The following is a 20,842-nucleotide window of genomic DNA, read 5'->3' on the forward strand; positions in this document are numbered from 1 at the left end:
AATACTGGATATTCGGTGAGCTGAAAGGCCGGATGGTCGAATATCCGGCAGCCGGATATCCGGCCATCGCGATTGTTTCAGTGAAATTGCTGATGAAAATAATAGACAATGTCGCGATCAAGAGAAAAACCCAATTGCAAGCGTGATCGAGTACTACTTGAAAACAGTTCGAATTGATCACAGCCGGGACCCTTACAGTTGGTTGTCGAATAACGCAAACCACTAACCCAATTTTACGAAATTTGCGAATATATACCTTTCAGCTCCTTGCAGCAGTGTTTTTAGTAAAGTTAGGTTTTTGCCTAACTAAACCATATTTAGAAGTAATTTTATGCCGCATGTCTGACAAAAAAACGTTTTTGGGTTCCTTATTCTGGTTCTGGGAATTTTCAAGATGCCTGCCATGGAAGGTTCTGCCACAAGTTCTGCTTTTAACGCAGGCTTGTGTTTAATAATTTGATATTTAGGCAGTTTCGACTGTTGATAAAACAATTATTACATATAATACTTTTAAGGCTGACCTTCAATATATCATCTTTCTTAAGAATATCAGAGTGGTCGTACTTGATATGACTTGTTATAAGCTAAACTTTAAGATGCTTCCCATAGTTTGACGAAACCTATATGTTCTAGAGGGTGTGCACACGGGTCGACTGGCTTGCGATGCGGAAGCATCTCGAACTCCAAGCGAATCTCCCTCCACTCTACGTTCGTATAGTAGTAACACAGATTATACAGATTATAAACTTTGTTTTTTCTTTATTGTTTTTCGTGGTTCCAATTTTCGGAATCGGGCACTAGTTAGGTTACTAGTTTGCGCACATAGCACGCCCACTTATGGCCTCTAAAATTGTACACAGCGCCTGACCGGCACAGTTATTAGAGAGATATCGGAAAACCGAATAGCGTCATGCAGTATTTACGCGTACCTTATCATGGTTAGGATATGCGCGAGTCAATTTTAAACGCAACACCCGCTAATAACATTACCGCCTGACGTAATTTGCGGATCAATTACACCAAGAGCTATTTCTAAATAACGTTTAAAAATTGCTTAAATGGGCATGTGCAGGTATTTGACAACCGGGGCCGGCCGGCGAGATCTTTTATTTTAGGTTATGTTTGAATTATTACTTTAGTTTTATTAGGTAATTTGATATTTAAGTAGCTGGGATTAGTTTTAATTAAATAAATATGGCCTAAAATATGGATTCCACCTCTTCCAATATTAAAGAACATATAAAGAGGCTTAGGTTTATAGTAGATGACGACTTAGCCCTTCTAAGAGAATTTGTTGCTTGTTGCCCTAAACCTACTGGCAGACGTTGAACAATAAAGCAGTGGAAATAAGCACTTTAGCCCTTTAGTTTTAAAATACCTAGTAAACAAAATAATTTCAAAGCTTTAAATTCAAAGTTAGGTTAAGTTCAAATAGCGGACGCGACGCGAACAGAATTCTTTCCGATCGGATAACTATAAATGAAGAGGGTTAATACCACCCCACGTAAAGGAAATAACACCTGGCCTTATTAACGTCCATGCACGCTATTCGGTTTAGCGATATCTCTCTATTACGCTGTTTTATTGTTATTTTACGCGAGTTTATTTTTGCGCACAGGAAATTTTACTCGTTTTCTCGCACATCGTCATAAAAAACAATTTTCGTACCACGAATTTGGGACAAGATTTTTATCTGTATACTTATAGGATACCTAATCTGTGGTAGTAATAATAGCCAATAGCTATAATACGTAGTAAATAATAGCGTTGATTGAAAGAACTGGGAAGATAGGCAACCTAATGGGCGAATTCGTGACAAAGCTGACTTGATTTCCCCTTAAGTGCTGTACAGTGGAGAAAATACAAGCAATTTTCAATTAGTCATTTTTAGTACAAAATTCTAACTAAAATTTTGTTAACTTAAAAAAAATACTTTCTGTTAGATAAATTATTAATGGCGAAATGATGGTGGATTACTCTGTTTATAGAAATTACTAAACAACTTAAGTCTAGGAAAAACATATTATCAAAAAAATTAAGATATACCTATTTTTATTTTTTGGATTTATTACCTCCCAATCCCATATTTTTTAAATTTTGTGTCTGGAAGAAATTGTTTCATAGTTACTAATAATTTTACTGGACAGTCTATATTTCGCGAAGTTATTTTGCGGCTCGCTTCCCTATTTTTCTTTTGTTTGCCATCAAAATGGCAGTGATAAAATCTCTTAAATGCTTATTAGACGTAGTCTCAGAGCCAATCTTAAAATGTTCTTGAAACTCTTTCAAAAATTTCTCTTCTAACATTTATCAAGGCAGTTATCCATTCTATAATAAGATAAAAATAAACTAAAATTTACTGGCTAACGAGTTTTAAGCTTCCATGCCGATAATAGAATGATTGGAGCCTTAATAAAGGGTAAGTTAAGTTTCAAGACTTATCGCAAGTACCGTATGATCGAAAAAAACAGCGTCTAGTTGGTTTGGAAATGACATCATTGACATTCCTTATATAATTTTACATACAAAATGACAGGTATCTTTATTTCCAAGCCAGCTCGACGCCATTTTTGCGATCGTATGGTATATCTAGCATTCACATGAAAGCGCATAATAGTTTTGCGCAGTGTAAACAAAAGCATTTATCTGCGCTATTACTATTTATTTTTTATTAATGATATATTAATAACATTACTGTTATTTAATTTCTCTGCAAAAAGCAACATACCTAAAATCTGTTTTTATCAGTAATCTGCAACCTCAGTTTATTGGAGACTATTTATTTATCAGGTACATCTGGTAATGTCTTAAAATCCATGTTTTTGAATTAGCAATCTGCTCGAAATGCATTACAGACGCAAATCAAATTAATCCGATTTACAAACTTGCGAAGAAAGAAACAATATTTTGAGCGCATGGTAAATCGCCGACGTATTAGTCTAATACGTTGGTACTTTATGTAGCACCCGAACTATCCCGAGCAGCAATGTGTCGACGCATTCCGAATATGCGGCCCCTTCGTGGACCTACTATTATTTACGTAGGAAGTAGAGTTCGAGACGCTTGCGCTTCGAGTTTGAGACGACCCATTGGTGCACAGTCTTAGTAGAAGTTTTTCTTAGTATGAAGGGGTTTTATGAAAATTGACAGAAACTTATTAAAAAAAAAGACTTAACTACAATACGTTCGACTTTAAATCAAGAAAGAAGTCAAAACTTTATTTCACAAACTTAAAATTAAAAACAAACTTAAAATTAAATATTTAACATAGAATATTCAAAAAGGACATTTCCCTGCCACAATTATTCATATGAACTTTTTTACTTTGATTAGTGATAAAACCTTTTTTGCAGAACTTGCAAACGTACGGTCGTTCGCCAGTATGAATTCTGAGGTGGACAGCGAACGGTCCAGGCTGTCTAAAACATCTTCCGCAGTATTCGCAAGAATAAGGTTTTTCACCAGTATGTATTCTTTCGTGCTTCTTCATGGTGTCCTTTCCAGTAAAGGCCCTACCGCAGTAACGACAATTGTACGGTTTAATACCTTGGTGCATAGCGTTAATGTGTCTAACTAACCGATATTTCGATGTGAAATTCTTCCCGCACGTCTCGCAAAGAAAAACTCTTGGACTGGTACTCGTTTTGGCTTTTGGAACTTTCAAAATGCCTCCCATGGAAGGTTCGGCCTTTATGACAGGCCTGTGTTTAATAATTTGGTGTTTAAGCAGCTTCGACTGTTGATAAAACAGTTTACTACACACGACACATTTGAGACTGACCTTCAGTATCTCATCTTTCTTAAGAATATCAGAATGGTCGTCCTTTATATGACTTGCCAAGGTAAACCTCGATGTAGTCTGGAAAGCGCAACAAGGGCAAGTCATATTATGTAGGCTGTCGTGTTCTTCGCTGTGATATCCCAAACTAACTACAGATTTAAACAGCTTTTCGCATACATGACATACAAATATTGGATGTTCCTTTATATGCTCCTCGATTGCGGATTCTGAGTCGAACTCTCCGAAACACCTTGAACAGATATGACAGTTCTTATACTCGTCGAAATAGTAGAGTTCGTCATCGCCATAACTAGCATCGTCTTCTTCATAAACAGGTGATTTCTTCTTTACCTGTTTCTGGTAGGGGATGCACGGATCAAGCTTAATGGCTATACATTTCGCAAGATGATCTTCAAGTAGAGCTGGAGAAGAGAATATTTGGGGACACTGTATACACGGCCAGAAGCATTTTCGATCTTCCGGCTCGTCTTCGTTCGATTCTGACTTTTCTTTCTTCGTTTTTCTTTCTTGTTGACTTGTGCGGCGTTTACGAGTTGTTGTTTTTGTTGGTTTCGTCGCTTTTGGCTTAGATTTTGATGTCAAGCTTTCTAAGAGCTTAGCTCTTGATACTGGATTGTCCGATAAAGTAATTTTAGTGACAATTGGCTCATTTTTTGCACGCTTTTTAACTGTTTTTGTTGATTTTCTCAAATTTATCTTCGTACAGATCGCTTCCATATGTAACTTTAGTCCACTCATATTATGAAATCGTTCGGAGCAATTGTTACATTGCCAGAATATCCCAGTTATTGTAGTGTCGGGTGTAACTTTTCGCACTAGCCTAAAAATAACAAAGTTAGTTTTATTCGTACAAAATAAAAGAACATAAAAAATTGAGAAAAACAAGAAAGTATAAAAAAAACTATCAACCACATTTTCATATTTTTTTTAATTTTCTCTAAAAGTGTATCGAAATTCGTAAAAATATAAACGGGAATTACCATTTTAGAAGAGGCAAAAAATTTTATGAAGAATGCATTTTTCTCAAAATGTCAATAATAAAAAAGTTTTTCTTCTTCTAAAGACCACCCGGGGACATACTGTATAAAATTTAAATACACAGAATTATACAGGGTGGTCTGAACTGTATTCCGGAAACTTCGGCAGCATATTCTGCAGATAAAAATAAGTAAAAAAGTTTGTATAAATGTATGTCCTAAAATGCTTAGTTTCGGAGATACAGGGTGTAGAAGTTTCATTTTTATTTCGAGAGATTTTTTCCCAATAATTTCTGAAGTAACGTCAATTTTTGGATCAAAATTGGTGTCTGGGAGTTTTTTGACATGAAAAATTTGATTGTGATGTCAATATGACTCCTACTTGCAGAGGGCGCCACCTACATTTTTTGTAACTGGTTTGAAGAGTAATAACTCTTCTTCTGTACCTGTATAAAACTACTGAGTAAAAGAATATACATTTACGACGTTTTTTACGTAAAAAGGTATCTTGGTAAAAATCGCTACGAGTAAAGGATGATTCACGGTACACCGTGACGGGCCGGAGCCGTGCGACGGTGAAGGCACGGCCAAACATTGTCAAATATTATTTATACTTATAGATTCATGCTAAGCCGAGCACGGCCCGAGCTTCGGCGGAACGCGCGCGTGCCCCGTCCAAGAAAGGTCGGTGTACATTTTTCGTCGGATCCGCTACATTCCGGCCCCGTTGCGGCAAACATAAATGAGCCGCCGCGGCTAAATACTTCGTTCGTCTACGGGCCTATAGCGACTGTTTTCTAGCAGTGTTGCCGCACCCAACTTTTAGCGCGTACCACATTATAAACTAAAAATGTACCACTTTGGTACAATTTTTTAAAGCACAACAAAATACATCTGCAAATGACTTTAACCGGTTTGGTCGTTGTGAATTTCTTCATAAATTTCAACATAAAAAAACTTCCTGGAGAAAGACACAAATCGAGACGAAAAACATGAAATAGAAATTCAGAAAACCCAATTATAAGTATGTATAGGTTGAAGAAATGTAAGTAATTCTAATACTACACACGATACTTGGAAAACTTAAATTTTATTAAAAAAAAACGCAAATATAGAAGCATGTTAGAAACAGCAAATTTTTAAGTTTTTTCTTCGGGTTATTTAATATAGGCAACCCTATAGACATTACAACGTTTATAATACGTCGTTAATTAATGCGGATTGTCTCTGAATGGTATCGGTAAGCGCGTTTAATGCAATATCAACGACGATAATTATGAAATATCTATTCATTTTCGTTGCGCGTGGGAAATAATTATTGTACCGAATCATCCTGGATTTGAAAATGTAGTACCACTGTACCAAATAGAATTAAAAGTATCAAATTTGGTACAAATGTACCACTGCGGCAACACTGTTTTCTAGAATATAATCGGCACGGACATGATCCCCGTTGTCCACTCGGTGTTGCATATATTGAAGGCCCGGACGTGGCTCGGTGTCTACTTTACGGAACGTCCGGTGTACCGTGAATTAATGGTTCTTAATGGTTCTCGAGATATTTGGAATCGAAACTATCAATACATGTCAACATTGACATAAATTAACATGTTGACATCAAATAAATTACCCATGACTGAAATCATATACATGAAATGTCTTCTAAATGCCGAAAGTTAATTCAGAAACTATTTTATCATCATTTTTAAAAGAAAAATTCTACACCCTGTATTAAAAAAACTAAAAATTTTAAGACATATCATTTCAATCAAATAAATCCAACTAAACTTCTACACCTTGTATTTTCAATAATGACATGTATTGATTATTTCCTTTCTAAATATATTAGCTATGGTTGCTCCTAGCGATTTTTACCAAGAGACATTTTTTACGCAAAAAATCACGGAAATGTATATTCTAAGTATTATAGGACATACATTTATACGAACTTTTTTACTTATTTTTATCTGCAGAATATGCTGCCGGAGTTCCCGGAATACAATTCGGACCACCCTGTATATATCTATAGTCTGCAAATAGGGGTGTACGCCAGCAAAGTTGTTTAATATAAAAATAATAAAATTAAACGAATATAAAAAGAGACTGTCAAAAAAATTGAAAAAGAACGCTTTTTAGCTCAGAAAATATCAGTCAGCTTTACTAAGCTTGCTGTTTAAGCAGTTTTTCTTCTTGTTTCAATCTGTTTTTTTTTCTGATTTGTAAAGTTTATTATATTATTAAAGTTTTTAACAGTTTTCAATGTTTTACAATCGTCGACTAACGCAGAATTGGCTTTTTACTAGTGATGGGAATAATCGAATTATTTTCACCATCGAATAATTAGTAATAATTCATATTTCACAATCGAATTAATAATTCGAATTTTTTAGTAGTATTATAAATTTAACCTAAAAATAAATTCATCCCAGCTAGTGCTCGTCTAGGGGCTATTTTAAACAAATTCTGAACCATTGCCATACCTATATTCTATCATTGAATAAAAAATAAAAGAAATATTCTTTATTCAATGTATTCTATTAACTGTGCCGAAGCCGTTTAATAAATTAAACCATAATTTAAAGTTTTAAATTTAAAAGTGCCGAGTTTATGATTATTTCAATTCCTATTGAAAAGCTCATATCTAAAATAAAAGCTTCTTCTAAAACGATATAAGTATGTCCTTGTTTACGTGCGGTTACTTATTTCTTTTTATTTTATCAGTTGCAATCAATAATTATTTAGATAAAAGAAGAAAATTAATTTTAGTGTTCGGCAGGTGTTCGGTGAAATTTGGGTGAGATGGAAATGAACCAAATAATAGTAGTATTCTTTCGTTCTGAACGAAATGAAAATTTTCACTTAAACTGATTTATTCCTACGTGATATAGGAAATAACAATGATTTCTGGATTTTTCTATATCGGATCGTTCCTTTCTTTGTCGATTCCCTTTATAAATCAGTTTAAGTGAAAATTTTCAGTTCGTTCCGAACGAAAGAATACTACTAATATTACTATACTAATTACTAATATTCGTTTTATGTTCATTTGTAATTCGGTTACCACAGATATAATATAAAATACTACTAATTTTTATCTCGATTATATCGAAAAAGATAATTCGAATTAGTTAGTTTTAATTTACTATCGAATTAGTCGTATTATTTAATTCGAATTTTCCCAACACTACTTTTTACCTCTACAACTTTTTTAAATACTGACCTGGATTTTTTAATTTCCATTTTTTAAACGCTTATAACCTTCCAAATATAATGATTTACTAAACTTTTCCAAAAAAAACTTGTTATTACACTTTTCTTCTGGCTATTGATATACACTTTAGTTTTACACAGTGTTAAAAAGAATAATTAAATGTAAAATTAAATTACTGAAATTGTATGCGAACTGCCGATTTTTAACTGTGTACTAAGGACTGCGAATTGGCACTGTGTCTATATGAACTGTTAATGGGAACTAAAATATTGCAACTGATCCTTTGACAGATCTTTCAGTTTCTTAAATGATAATAAAAAAGTACCACAAAGCCAGAGGCGTACTTAAATTTAATATTCTTAAAATTACTGTTCAATAGTAGGCGACAATGCCTCGAGAAAAAGGCATATACTAATAGTATGTCTATGGAAAAAGGTCAATAAAGTCTGAACGTTACTATGGTGTGAATAACTAAATTACTTTACGATAGAAATTCCTCATCGATTGCCATTATATTATATTTTTTCAAAATATTATAGGGTAGTTTATGACTATAGGGGTAAAATGTTTTTCAAAATCCTTTATGGTGGTAGATTTCGGCCGTGCGGTATAATTTCTTAATACAGTAGCGTAACTTAAAAACACACACAGTTAAAACTTAACTGAAACTAATATTACAAATTTAAACGTACCGGGTGTTCCGAATTGTATTCGGGAAACTTCACATATGCATTTTCTGCAAATAAACATAAGTACAAAAGTTCGATAAATTTATGTCTTAAAATGCTTCGTTTCGGAGATACAGGGTGTAAAAATGTCATTTTTATTTCGTTTTTTTCCAAATAATGTCTGAACTAAAGGTTGATATTTGGATGAAAAATGGTATCTGGGTGTTTTTTGACATGAGACAAATGATTTCGATGTCAATATGACTCCTACTTGTAGGGAGCACATGTTTTTTTAACTATTTTAAAGAGCAATAACTTTTCGTCCATGCTTGTATAAAACTACTGAGTGAAAAAATATACATTTCTGTAATTTTTACGTCAAAAAAGTATCTTAGTAAAAATTGCTACGAGCAACCGTTCACAAGATATTTGAAATAAAAAATAAACCTGTTGACTAGATAAGTAGTTATTTCACTGAAATGATAAATTTGGAAACTTTCTATTTTTTTTAATTATTCATAATTTCTTCTATAAGAAATTATGGTAAAACAGCTTTTTAATTCCGGATTTATTATTTCAATCTAATAACTATCTAGTACTAATCCAACTGTGATACTGTGATGTACATATACTGAAACTAATATTACAAATTTAAACGATTTTTTTTATTTTATTTTTATTTTTTTTTATTTTTTTTTATTTTTTTTATTTTTTTTTATTTTAATTTTTATTTATTATTTTATTTTTATTTTTTGTACATAATTACCTATTTTCCTGTTTTTTTTCTCTACTTTTTTTGTGCTTGTTTTTGAGCCTTTAGTCATTCAACTTGAAATGTTTATGTCAGTGCAGATTTATGTTAAATTTTGAATTGTCCTTGTAAAAGTGATCTCTTGAGAGATCCCCTGTAATTGCATTGTTATCAATAACGAGTTGGGTGAGTCAACGATAGAGTAAAGTCAATTATCTCATTTGTTTCGACGCTTACAAAAAAATTTTAAATATAAAATTTATAGGAAAAGATACATATTCTAAAATTTTTATAGAGTATACAGGGTGATTCAAAAAAGCGTGGCGGTTATAATATATGTTTTTTTTAATGCAACACCCTATTTTTGATTTTATTTTAGGATTCTGCGAAAAATTCCATTAACTCTTGTTTACATTTTTTTATATATTGAGTTACAATTGTTATTATTAGTTTATATTAATTAACTTTACGCGAATAAACTAAATCATAGTCGTGATTTTTTTGGTGTATTTCTATATCTATTATGAAAGATGACACTTGGATTATCCCTTAGAGCGCTATGATAAATGCTGTTCTATTTATTCTATTCTATGCTATTCTATTCTATGTTATGATAGCAGGGTATAAAATAAAAAACAGGGTATTGTAAAAAAACATATATTATATCCGCCACACTTTTATGAAGAACTCTGTATACTCTGTAATAATTTTAAAATGTGTATCTTTACGTTCTCTATAGGTATAACTTTTGTAATTAATATTTTTTCCAAATTTAATTTTGATCCAAATATCGACATTAGAAATAAAAATGAAACTTCTGCACCCTGTATCTCCGAAACTAAGTGTTTTAGGACACGAATTTATACAAACTTTTTTACTTATTTTTACCTGCGGACCACCCTGTATATATTTTTAGTAGAATTGTGCTGTTGTGTTTGGTATTTCATGAGTTTTTAAAAAATTAAAAAAAAAAATCCAGGTCCTTATTAAAAAAATTAAGTTGATTATGGTTATTAAAAAACGCAACGTGAGATTGAAAATCTAAAAAGCAGAGACTTGTAGAGCAGCAAAAGTAGCAAAATAAAACACTAATTCATCCCAATACACCGAAACACTTTACTTTTGCTCAGGATGCGAGTTTCGCTAACCGTGTTAGCAACATAAGCATATGATTAAAGCTAAACTAATATCAACATATTTGGCGTTTATGTAAGCGCTCTGTTGGCACCGACTGGACTTGGCAAAACCTACCGAGCATAACAATTAATTACCGAAACATCGCTGGCGTAACATGGATGTTTTTAGAACATCAATAAACATGGCCCAACACTACTTCGTATAGTAAGCATGCGCAGTAGTTACCTAACCCTATCGTTTCTGTCTTACAGATAGACTTGTCCTTCATGATTAGATCTGATTATGTGCTGTTATTTGGCTGTTATATACTAGCCTTCTAGGAGTATTAATTCTATGTATGTAGCCCTTTAATCTAATACCAACGTTAAAAAACGTTGAAACAAAAATATATCAAAAATTATGAGACATTAAATTATATGAGCAAATGTTTATTTGTAGTAAATAACAAATTATATTAAACGCATAATTATATTGTGTGTACCTCAAAATTTTTAATAGTCCTGAGGTTAGATTTTGGGGGCCTTTTTTGCCTAATAAAAATATATGTTCTACTCAATATTAGTGTGAAACTACAAATCAATAACTATAGAATACTAAGTAATTATTTTTATTATTTAATATAAAATTAACAATTTCAATGCGAACATTCTTATGACAATGTTATCCATTTTAAATATAATTAATACAGAATTATGTAGTACTACTATTGGTATACTATTGGTAGGCAATCAAAATCATAGAAAGTGTACAAAAATAGAAACGTTTATTTTAAAGAATGCCTTTGAAAATTACTAAAATAAATAATATAGGAATATTAATGTGAGAACATAAGGTTAAATACAAGTACTTAAAATTAGTAGGGTTATATTATTATTAACCTTGTCTACTCCAAATTCAGATTAAAAATAACAATTTTTAACATTAAAAATTTGCCTCTTTAAACTTGGCAATATACAGGGTGTCAGAAAAATAGTCTATCTAACTTAATCTAAAATCGATGCATCGGAACCTTTAAAAGCAAACTTGAAAATCGTTCACCGTTTCGCATCTTTTTAAACGGTTTTTAAACGGTTTTATTTAGCTCGACCCGTACGGTATTTATTATTTATTTGGGTCAAAATTAGAAATTGAAATTTAAGTACCTTCCTGTTGTCAGATTGATCTGAAATTTGGTACACACCTTTAGTTCGGATGACAATACAATATAGTAATATCAATAACATTGTAAATCTAAGATGGCCGCCGGTACAAAATGGCGGATTTCATATTTTTCCACAACCTCCTCAATATGAGTATCAAATGAAAGGGCTACACTAGTAGAATACTGTGGTTATGACAAAATTTAAAATCCAAGATGGACGTCGTTACAAAATGGCGTATTAGGTGAGGGCATGAGTAGTCGTGTCCAGAACAGTTGTGTCCAAGATTGTGTGACGTTAGAAGGACAGATAAAAAAAATAGGTGATTAGATGTACCTACGTAGTTAGCGGTAGCTTTACCACCCAAGTTAAGGTAATAGGTTAAAACGTGCTGAGGACTGTATGGCATTAGGGTGGCTAAAAATGTAATGTCGCAAGCGTTTTCCCCTCAAGATTGGGCGCCTCTTGTTGTATATTATAGCCTTGCCCCTCTACTGGACCTCTGGGGGGGGGGGTCGACCGTTAAAATGTCCATTACTCGTGGGAACAACATGGAAACAATAAATAAAAAAACAAACAAAAATAAATTATCAAGTAAAAAACCATGTAATAATGATGCACTAAATGAATTAAATAGAATGAGGAATATTCGGTAGGCATTTCCGTTAAATACTAAAAACTAGAAAATAAAAAATCGGTAAAAAAACTTTTAAGTTAAACGGTTTTATCTTATGTGCACTGAAAACTAGAAAATAATAATAACAATTAGGTATTTTGAACTTCTAGTTCAGAAATATTTTAGTACTAGGCAGAATAGCTTTTAGGCATATTAGACTAAAATAAAAACGTGGGGCCCCTCTGAAATCCTACCTATGGCAAAGCATATCTTTATACTTTGGTAGATCATGAGCTCGGCGTTCGCTGGTGAAGCCGCCACGGCTGGTTATTGATTGTCAAAATCTCCAGTTACGATTATAGTAAGTCGATGCAATCCACACTTAGTATAGAAGAAAGTATTACAGCAATAGTTAATGGGCCCCACGTTTTTATTTTAGTCTAATATGCCTAAAAGCTATTCTGCCTAGTACTAAAATATTTCTGAACTAGAAGTTCAAAATACCTAATTGTTATTATTATTTTCTAGTTTTCAGTGCACATAAGATAAAACCGTTTAACTTAAAGTTTTTACCGATTTTTATTTAAGTAAAAGATGCGAATTTCCAGCTTTTTATATCATTTGTTGAAATTACTGTATCTATAAGGATAAGAGAAGTACCACCAGTAGTACTATCTATCTTAGTGGAAAGTACCATTTCAGGGGTGCTATTGAATTTTACATGATCGCCATTCGCCTTGGCATTAAAATGTGTGTAAGAGTACCAAATTTCAGGAAAAACGGTTTACCAATGTTCTTAAAATAAACAAAATACAGGGTGTTTCAAAAACATGTACCATCGCTCGTGGTGAGATTTCTCACGTAAAAATAAGATTTATTTTTCATATCAACATAGGTCCGATTCTGCTTTGTTTCGTAGCTACAGGGTGTTAAAGTCTTAATATTTCTTCGATTTATTATAATTTTCTTTCAAGTACTTTTAGTGTTTCGAATGAAATTTTGAGGGTAAAAGTTACTTAGTACAAGTGCGACATATTTTAAATCTAAAAAAATGTCGACATATTCACCAGGGACGTGCATATGGGTTATCGCTGGAATATTTTTCTAACGATAGCATGTACGCCACTGACTTTTTTCCCTTGTTAGCGAAATAGTGTAAGCAGTTTAATGCCGATTAAATATTGTCTCTTCATATTTTGTCGATTTCGGCCTCCTTGATGAGATAGAAGCAATTTTATTAATGTGCATTGATCCAAGTCAATAGCAGCCTTAAAAAAAATTATATCATTAACTTGTGAAAGTTAATGATATAAACCAAACCAAACCAAACCAGAAACTATTAGAGACAGAGTTTGCCAAAAATGCTTTTTATAACTACTAGTGGGTAAATGAATTTCTAGATATATTACGAATTTTTTGGAACTTTAGTTTCGGAGATATAAATTTAATCGGACCTTTTTAAGAAAATTAATTTTATTTTTCAGAAACTATTTGAGACAGAGTTTACCAAAAATGCTTTTTATAACAACTAGTGGGTAAATGAATTTCTAGATATATTACGAATTTTTTGGGAACTTTAGTTTTGGAGATATTAATTTAATCGGACATTTTTAAAAAAATTAATTTTATTTTTCAGAAACTATTAGAGACAGAGTTTACCAAAAATGCTTTTTATAACTACTAGTGGGTAAATGAATTTCTAGATATATTACGAATTTTTTGGGAACTTTAGTTTCGGAGATATTAATTTAATCGGACATTTTTAAAAAAATTAATTTTATTTTTCAGAAACTATTAGAGACAGAGTTTACCAAAAATGCTTTTTATAACTACTAGTGGGTAAATGAATTTCTAGATATATTACGAATTTTTTGGGAACTTTAGTTTCGGAGATATTAATTTAATCGGACATTTTTAAAAAAATTAATTTTATTTTTCAGAAACTATTAGAGACAGAGTTTACCAAAAATGCTTTTTATAACTACTAGTGGGTAAATGAATTTCTAGATTATTACGAATTTTTTGAAACTTTAGTTTCGGAGATATAAATTTAAATAATAAGTACTTATTGATTCATCGTCAAAAATATGAAAAAACTCCATTGGCATGGAAATGCATAGTTTTAAAGTTACAGGATGTTAAAACTTTTTAAATTAGTTTTTTTGTAATTATCTTAAATACCATTATTTCTTTATTTGAAATTGCTGTAGGTTGAACTAACTGTAATAATAACCAATAGTAATAATATTTAATAATAAATAAGGTAAAATATATAATTTATTAAATTAATTTTTATTTTAATTTTATTAATTGTGATTAATAAAATTGCGTTTATCTCATCAAGGATGCCGAATTCGACAAAATATCAAGAGGTAACTTTTAATTGACATTAAACGGCCTACATAATTTTCATATCAAAAGAAAAAAGTCAGTGACGCACATGTTTTTTTTTGAAAAATATTCCAGTGATAACCCATATGCACGTCCTTGATGGATTTCTGATTTCTCGATACTTTTTTTGCATTAAAATATGTAGCACTTATAGTAATTTTTACCCTGAAAATTTCATTCGACCACTCAAAGTACTTGGAAGAAAATTATAATAAATCGAAAAATTATTAAGACAAAAAAAACCCTGTAGCTACGAAACTAGCAGAATCGGACCTATGTTGATATGAAAAAAAAATCTTATTTTTTCGTGAGGAATCTCTCCACGAGAGATGGCACATGTTTTTGAAGCACCCTGTATATTATTTTTATTTACCCTTTCAAGGGTTGTAACTTCTTCGGGAAGCATTTTAGGGCATATGTTCATAGGAACTTTCTGTTGTATTTTTATCTACAAAATCACTCACCGAAGTTAGATACACTATTTTTGACACTCTGTATATGTTACAGTAAAACAGTAAGTCAGAAATCAGCGAATGTCAACAATTACCAGTAGAAGCTCACACTCCTTGATTTGCTAACCAACACTACTCCAGTAAAAGTAAACAATTAATAATGAAACAAAATTTTACTAGTGAATTTTACAGCTACCATTCGTGAATGTTAAAATTGAGATTCGCTTTGTTTTTCAACTTCTATCTAGCAGCTACTAGATAGAAGTCAAGCTTTGAAGATGAATTCAAATTCATTTCTAAATATATTCTAAGAGCTGCCCGTTACCCACAATTCGGAAATTACGATCAGAGCCGATCGATACAGGAGATGATGGAAAATTTAACGTGAGATATTCAGTGTTAAAATAGAGATATTAGAGCTACAATTTAAAAATATTTTTACAAGATACAGAGTGTCCCAAATAAATAAAAAATATCAAAGTTGTATTTTTTTAAATGGAACACCCTGTATATTATTACATTTTTAGTTTTAATTACAAGAAAATGCATTTTCTACGGAAACTTAAAGAGATAGGTAAAAAATGGTATAATATGATTTGATAGACAATTAAATTGTGCATCTGATTCTCGTAAAATATACAGGGTGTACCATTTAAATTAAACAAGTTATTGCCGTTTGAAGCTAATAATTATTTAAAATAAATTTTTAGACACTCTGTATAAGGTAGTATTATTTTTATTATTGCAACACAATAACTGATCAGTAAATAAACTTCAGTAAATATTTAGTATTAAAAACTTTGATACCCTTGGAGAAATGAAGCCTTAAAATTTTTACTGCAATTTCACAAAATTGAAAATATTTCAAAAACGGTAAGGTTTAAGTACAATAAACCTTAATCAAATTTACCTTTATTTTAATCGTAAAAACTAAAAATGTAATAATATACAGGGTGTTCCATTTAAAAAAATACAACTTTGATATTTTTTACTTATTTGGGACACTCTGTATCTTGTAATATTATTTTTAAATTGTACCTCTAATAGTCCTTCATCGAACCCAAAACTTACAATTTGTAGAAAGCTCATCGTTTAGCTACAATACTCCGTGTCATATGTGGCGAACAACCCTGTATATTCTAATAGCGGAACTTACAATGCGGAAATTACGATCAGAGCCGATCGATAAAGGAGATGATGGAAAATTTAACGTGAGATATTCAGTGTTAAAATAGAGACAAAAAAATTCGTGTTAAAATTAAAGAGAAAACTAGGGAATAACGAAAAAAAAAAGATTGAAACCAAAGCAATCAAACAACGTACAATACGTACGTACAACAACGCAATCGTACAACTTTATATCGATTATGATAGACAGTAGTTATCCGACAGCGGCTAGACGCTTAATGTTTGACTGTTTTTATTGTCGATTTCATGTAATTTTAAGATGACGGATCAATTTTTTTTTAAATATGGAGGTGATTCAATATTCTTAAACGCTTTATTTGTCCCAACTTCCAGCGACGAGTTCCCTATTGTACAGGGTAGTCAAAATTGATCTGTTTTAACAGAGAATGAGATGTCATGGGCTCGATTTCTGAGACACGTTTAATGACGTAAACCCGCCTGTTGAATTGGGCCTTTTTGATTTTTTTACCATTGTGAAAATTGACCATTACTTTTTTATTTTGCTGAATAATAAAATTTTGTAAAAACGTTCTTGAGGCACTTTTTAGAGCACAATCCAGTGGCGTAGTCAGTTTTTTTTCCTATACTTGATCTTTTTGTCAGTAATAATAAAAAATATAATTTTTTAAATAGAAATCATAGTTGGCTATGAACCTAATGAAAATGTTTAAAAAATACTAATATAGAATTTAATTTACCTTTTCAAAAGTCTTTAATTATGCAGATAAATAATAAAATAGAATATTAAATTGTGAAAAAAAATTATTAGGCAACAAAAAAACCTAATATTTCTCTCATTCTTAGAAATAGATACCCATAACTTTATATCGTTGGAAAGAGTTTAACGCCAGCATTTTTTAAGTTCATAGCCAACTATGATTTCCATTTAAAAAAATAAATTTTTTATTACCTATTTCTGACAAAAAAAAACTCACTACGCCACTGGATTGTACTTAAAAAGTGCCTTAAGGACGTTTTTACAGAATTTTATTATTCTGCGAAATAAAAAAGTTTTTGGCAATTTTCAAAAAGGTAAAAAATTCAAAAAGACCCCGTATGTCAGTTGGCAGTGAAAATACCAACAGGTGATTTATGTCATTAACCGTGTCTCAGAAGTTGAGCCCATGACATCTACATATGTCTATGTAATTTATCTAGTCTGGGATCTAGTCAGGAAATAGGTTTTCACTGTTAAAACAGACCAGTTTCGATCACCCTGTATAATGGAATGGAATAACGTTTACTGATAACTTTTAGTAAATTTTACTCTCACTAGTGAGTGCTAATAATTACCTGTAAAAATCGATTTTTTTTAAATACGATATTCACTGGCCCAGTGCGTAACTGCAAAGTTTACAGAATCTGTAAACTTTGGTAACTGTTAGCATATCCTAGTGATTTGTCAACATTTACTGGATTTGTTGAACTTTCACTGTAACATATACATTATATTAGAGGTTTATTCATCAAGTCCAATATATTTTTATATATTTTCTTATGTATTATATTATTATGTATTTTTATAAAAAAATATGTTAAAATTTATTATATCTTAAAGAAATAACAAATTTGGATGTTACAACAAGGTTATGAAAAGTTATAGTTTTTGTTTTTATTATAAAAGTTTACCAACTTTGACAGAACTATCAGTAAAAGTTAATTTTGCCAGGCAGCAGACTTGGTCAATAAATATGAACCACTGAAATATAGAAATACCACCTATATAAATAATTTCTTTGCATTTTAATTCAGATTTATACAAATTTAATATAGATTTTTTTAAACTAATCCTAGTAATAATATATTTTTTGTTTTCTCTAAAACCATTTACCAGCAATAGTACGATTTTATACATGTACTTTATACAATACCTAGCCATATAAGTTATTTCTAAATATACATAATATATTTTCTCTCTTTCTTTCTAAATAAATTATATTTATTTTCCCAACAATAAAACAAACTACACAGCTTTATTATATTTTGCGTTTCTTCGAAAACAATATAACAAATTGCACAAAAGTAATCTTTACTCTAAGTAAAAATCATTGATATAAAAAATTTAACAATATGAAAACGGAACGAACAAATCAAAATGAACTCTATAAAACTAATCTACCTACATATAAATACGTTGCTTCTTTTAAACCATGTCATTAGCCATGTCACTTCTCATGCCGTTACAAGTCTTGATGTGTAAATTGAGTGATCCTCGTGATATATATCCACCGTTACATATTTGACAGATATAAGGACGTTCTCCTGTGTGTCCTCGTACGTGAATTCTCAGAGAGCAAGCTTGGTTAAAGCATTTTCCACAGTACTCGCAAGGATACGGTTTCTCGCCGGTATGGATTCTCTCGTGCATAATCAGATAATCTTTTTTAGTGAAGCGTTTCTCGCAGAATCGACAAGAAAACGGTTTTTCACCAGTATGAATCCTGTAATGGATTTTCAACTTGTCGCTGGTACCAAAACCTTTTCCGCACAAGTCGCACAAGTGTCTTTTTTCATTCTTATCTTCACCGGCTCTATGTTTTGTGGTGATGTGTTTCAACAACGTGTCCACTTTAGAGAAAACTTTCAGACAAATGCTGCATTGGGTTTTATGCAAAGTTCCTTCAATGTGAACAGTGTGATGTCTCACCTGATGAATGGTCATGTATCTGGAGTAACAAAAAGCCTTGTTACAGACCACGCAAATAAAAGGTTTGATGCCCATGTGCTCGTTGCCGTGCTCTTTAAAAATCACCGAGTCGTTGAAGCCTTTGCCGCACGTTCCACAAGTGTAATAAAACTTATGGTAGTGTACTCGGTTAATGTGCGTCTGAAGGCACGTTCTTCTCGGAGTGCTATAGCTGCATAGAGGACAGACCATCATATCGTCTTTGGAATGCGTTTTCATGTGGATAGCGAAGGAATAAGCTTTTTTAGATTGGTGGTGGCATACCTCGCAAGAGTAAAATTCTTCGTGGACTTTCACGATGTGTTTTTCTACCTCCTCTTGAGTCTGATATTCGGCCGAACAAGTGTTACAGTAGTACAAGTCCTGCTCGTCGTCATATTTAAAAGTATGCTCGTCGGAGGTTTTATTCTCGTGATGAATTTTCGCGTGATCGGTTAAGCCTTTTCGAGTGTCAAACTCTTGCAAGCAGCGTCTGCAAGTCCACAGTTTATGTTCCTGCTTCTTTCGTTTCAGTTTTGATTTTTTCACCTTCGGAGATTCGGATTTTTCTTTTTTGGGCGTTTTCAAGGCCTTTCCCTTCTTTTTCTTGCCTCCCGGAAGATATTCCTCATCCGTGTCGCTTTCTACCTTTATTTTAACTTTTCTGGGAGAGGGCTGCTTGGGCTCGGGAACTAAGCTGGAAGGCTCTAATTCTTGCTCGCTGACCTCCATTTCAACTTGCAAATGGGAGCTGTAGTGGAAGGTATTGTACAAATACCTAAAACAAAGGGTTGTAAGTAAAAAATACATATATTTTACGATTGTAGGTAATTTACTATATGTGATATTGTATTTACTTACTCGCTTAACAACAGAACTCTAATTTTAAAAAGATATTAGTCCTTTTAAACTTCAGTTATGTAATTTCGAATTTTCTAAAATAATCGTCAGGTAACCAAGGAGTATAATAACAGCCATATAACAGCTGTCACTCGTTTGTCAGAAACTGACATGATACGGCTAACTTAATAAATTAGGGATATAAAAATAATATATTTACAAACATTTCCTTGACAACGAAGAATGATGGAATATATTTTTTAAGTGATAAATTTATTTAAAGTTTTTATGTAGATACGTTTTCTTGTATAGACAAGTATTAGGGAAATCAAGAAACTATATTACTATTAAAAATAAAGATAATTTTATAATTATTATGAATTTCGCTTAGATGAGTAAATAACAAAATTGAAAATATAGGGTGCCCCAATATTCCGTGACCATCGAACTACTAGGTATCAAATTAAGTTCATTGGACACGCTTTACCTCTATACAAAAGTGCTTCATTTGCCCGTTAGAGGGCATTAACCTTTAAAAAAATAAACACATTTTTTTAGATATTTTAGGAGCCGTTATTACGATTTGAATGAGATTTTAGATGTCTATGTTTTGCTAAGTGCTTTAACATTTGACTTTCACAAAAATCAAGAAAAAGTACGGGAAGGGTAAAAACTACTAAGGGTTTAAATTTTAGTATAAATATTTTCCAACTCAACCAACGACCGAATTTTTTCGTAAAATGGTATTTCTAGTATTTACTACATTTTTTGACTCTGTTAAATGTTAAAGCACTTATAGATATATACCGGGTGCGTCTCAAAAGGGGCTCACCACTATAACTTTATTATTTTTTCAGGTAACAAAACAAGATTTGGTATGTTAGTATATGACCTAAATTAGGATTGATTGGCGTATTCAATTGTTTTTGGTCATTTCCTGTTTCACCGGAAATGACTACAACTTTTGATTTTTAAATGACACCCTCGCTATTTTTTTAATTTATT

At 31.8% G+C, this 20,842-nt stretch overlaps 2 protein-coding genes across 2 annotated transcripts; both read right to left on the minus strand.

The window, feature by feature from the left end:
• Positions 1 to 1,655: 1,655 nt before the first annotated feature.
• On the minus strand, positions 1,656 to 4,616 carry LOC115879887 (zinc finger protein 888-like). Its single transcript, XM_030896913.1, has one exon. It carries the CDS (start codon positions 4,538 to 4,540, stop codon positions 3,263 to 3,265), a length of 1,278 nt encoding a protein of 425 aa, XP_030752773.1. The 5' UTR covers positions 4,541 to 4,616; the 3' UTR covers positions 1,656 to 3,262.
• Positions 4,617 to 17,344: 12,728 nt separating this feature from the next.
• Positions 17,345 to 19,907, minus strand: LOC115879889 (zinc finger protein 569-like). The gene is made up of 2 exons (XM_030896915.1): positions 19,859 to 19,907; positions 17,345 to 19,775 (listed from the first exon to the last, which is right to left on the minus strand). The coding sequence occupies exon 2, from the start codon at positions 19,727 to 19,729 to the stop codon at positions 18,476 to 18,478; it is 1,254 nt and encodes a 417-aa protein (XP_030752775.1). The 5' UTR covers positions 19,730 to 19,775; positions 19,859 to 19,907; the 3' UTR covers positions 17,345 to 18,475.
• Between the last annotated feature and the right edge of the window lie 935 nt (positions 19,908 to 20,842).

The sequence above is a fragment of the Sitophilus oryzae genome, unplaced genomic scaffold (genome assembly GCF_002938485.1).
Source record: "Sitophilus oryzae breed Bouriz unplaced genomic scaffold, Soryzae_2.0 scaffold_158_pilon_pilon, whole genome shotgun sequence".
Classification (NCBI taxonomy): domain Eukaryota; kingdom Metazoa; phylum Arthropoda; class Insecta; order Coleoptera; family Curculionidae; genus Sitophilus; species Sitophilus oryzae.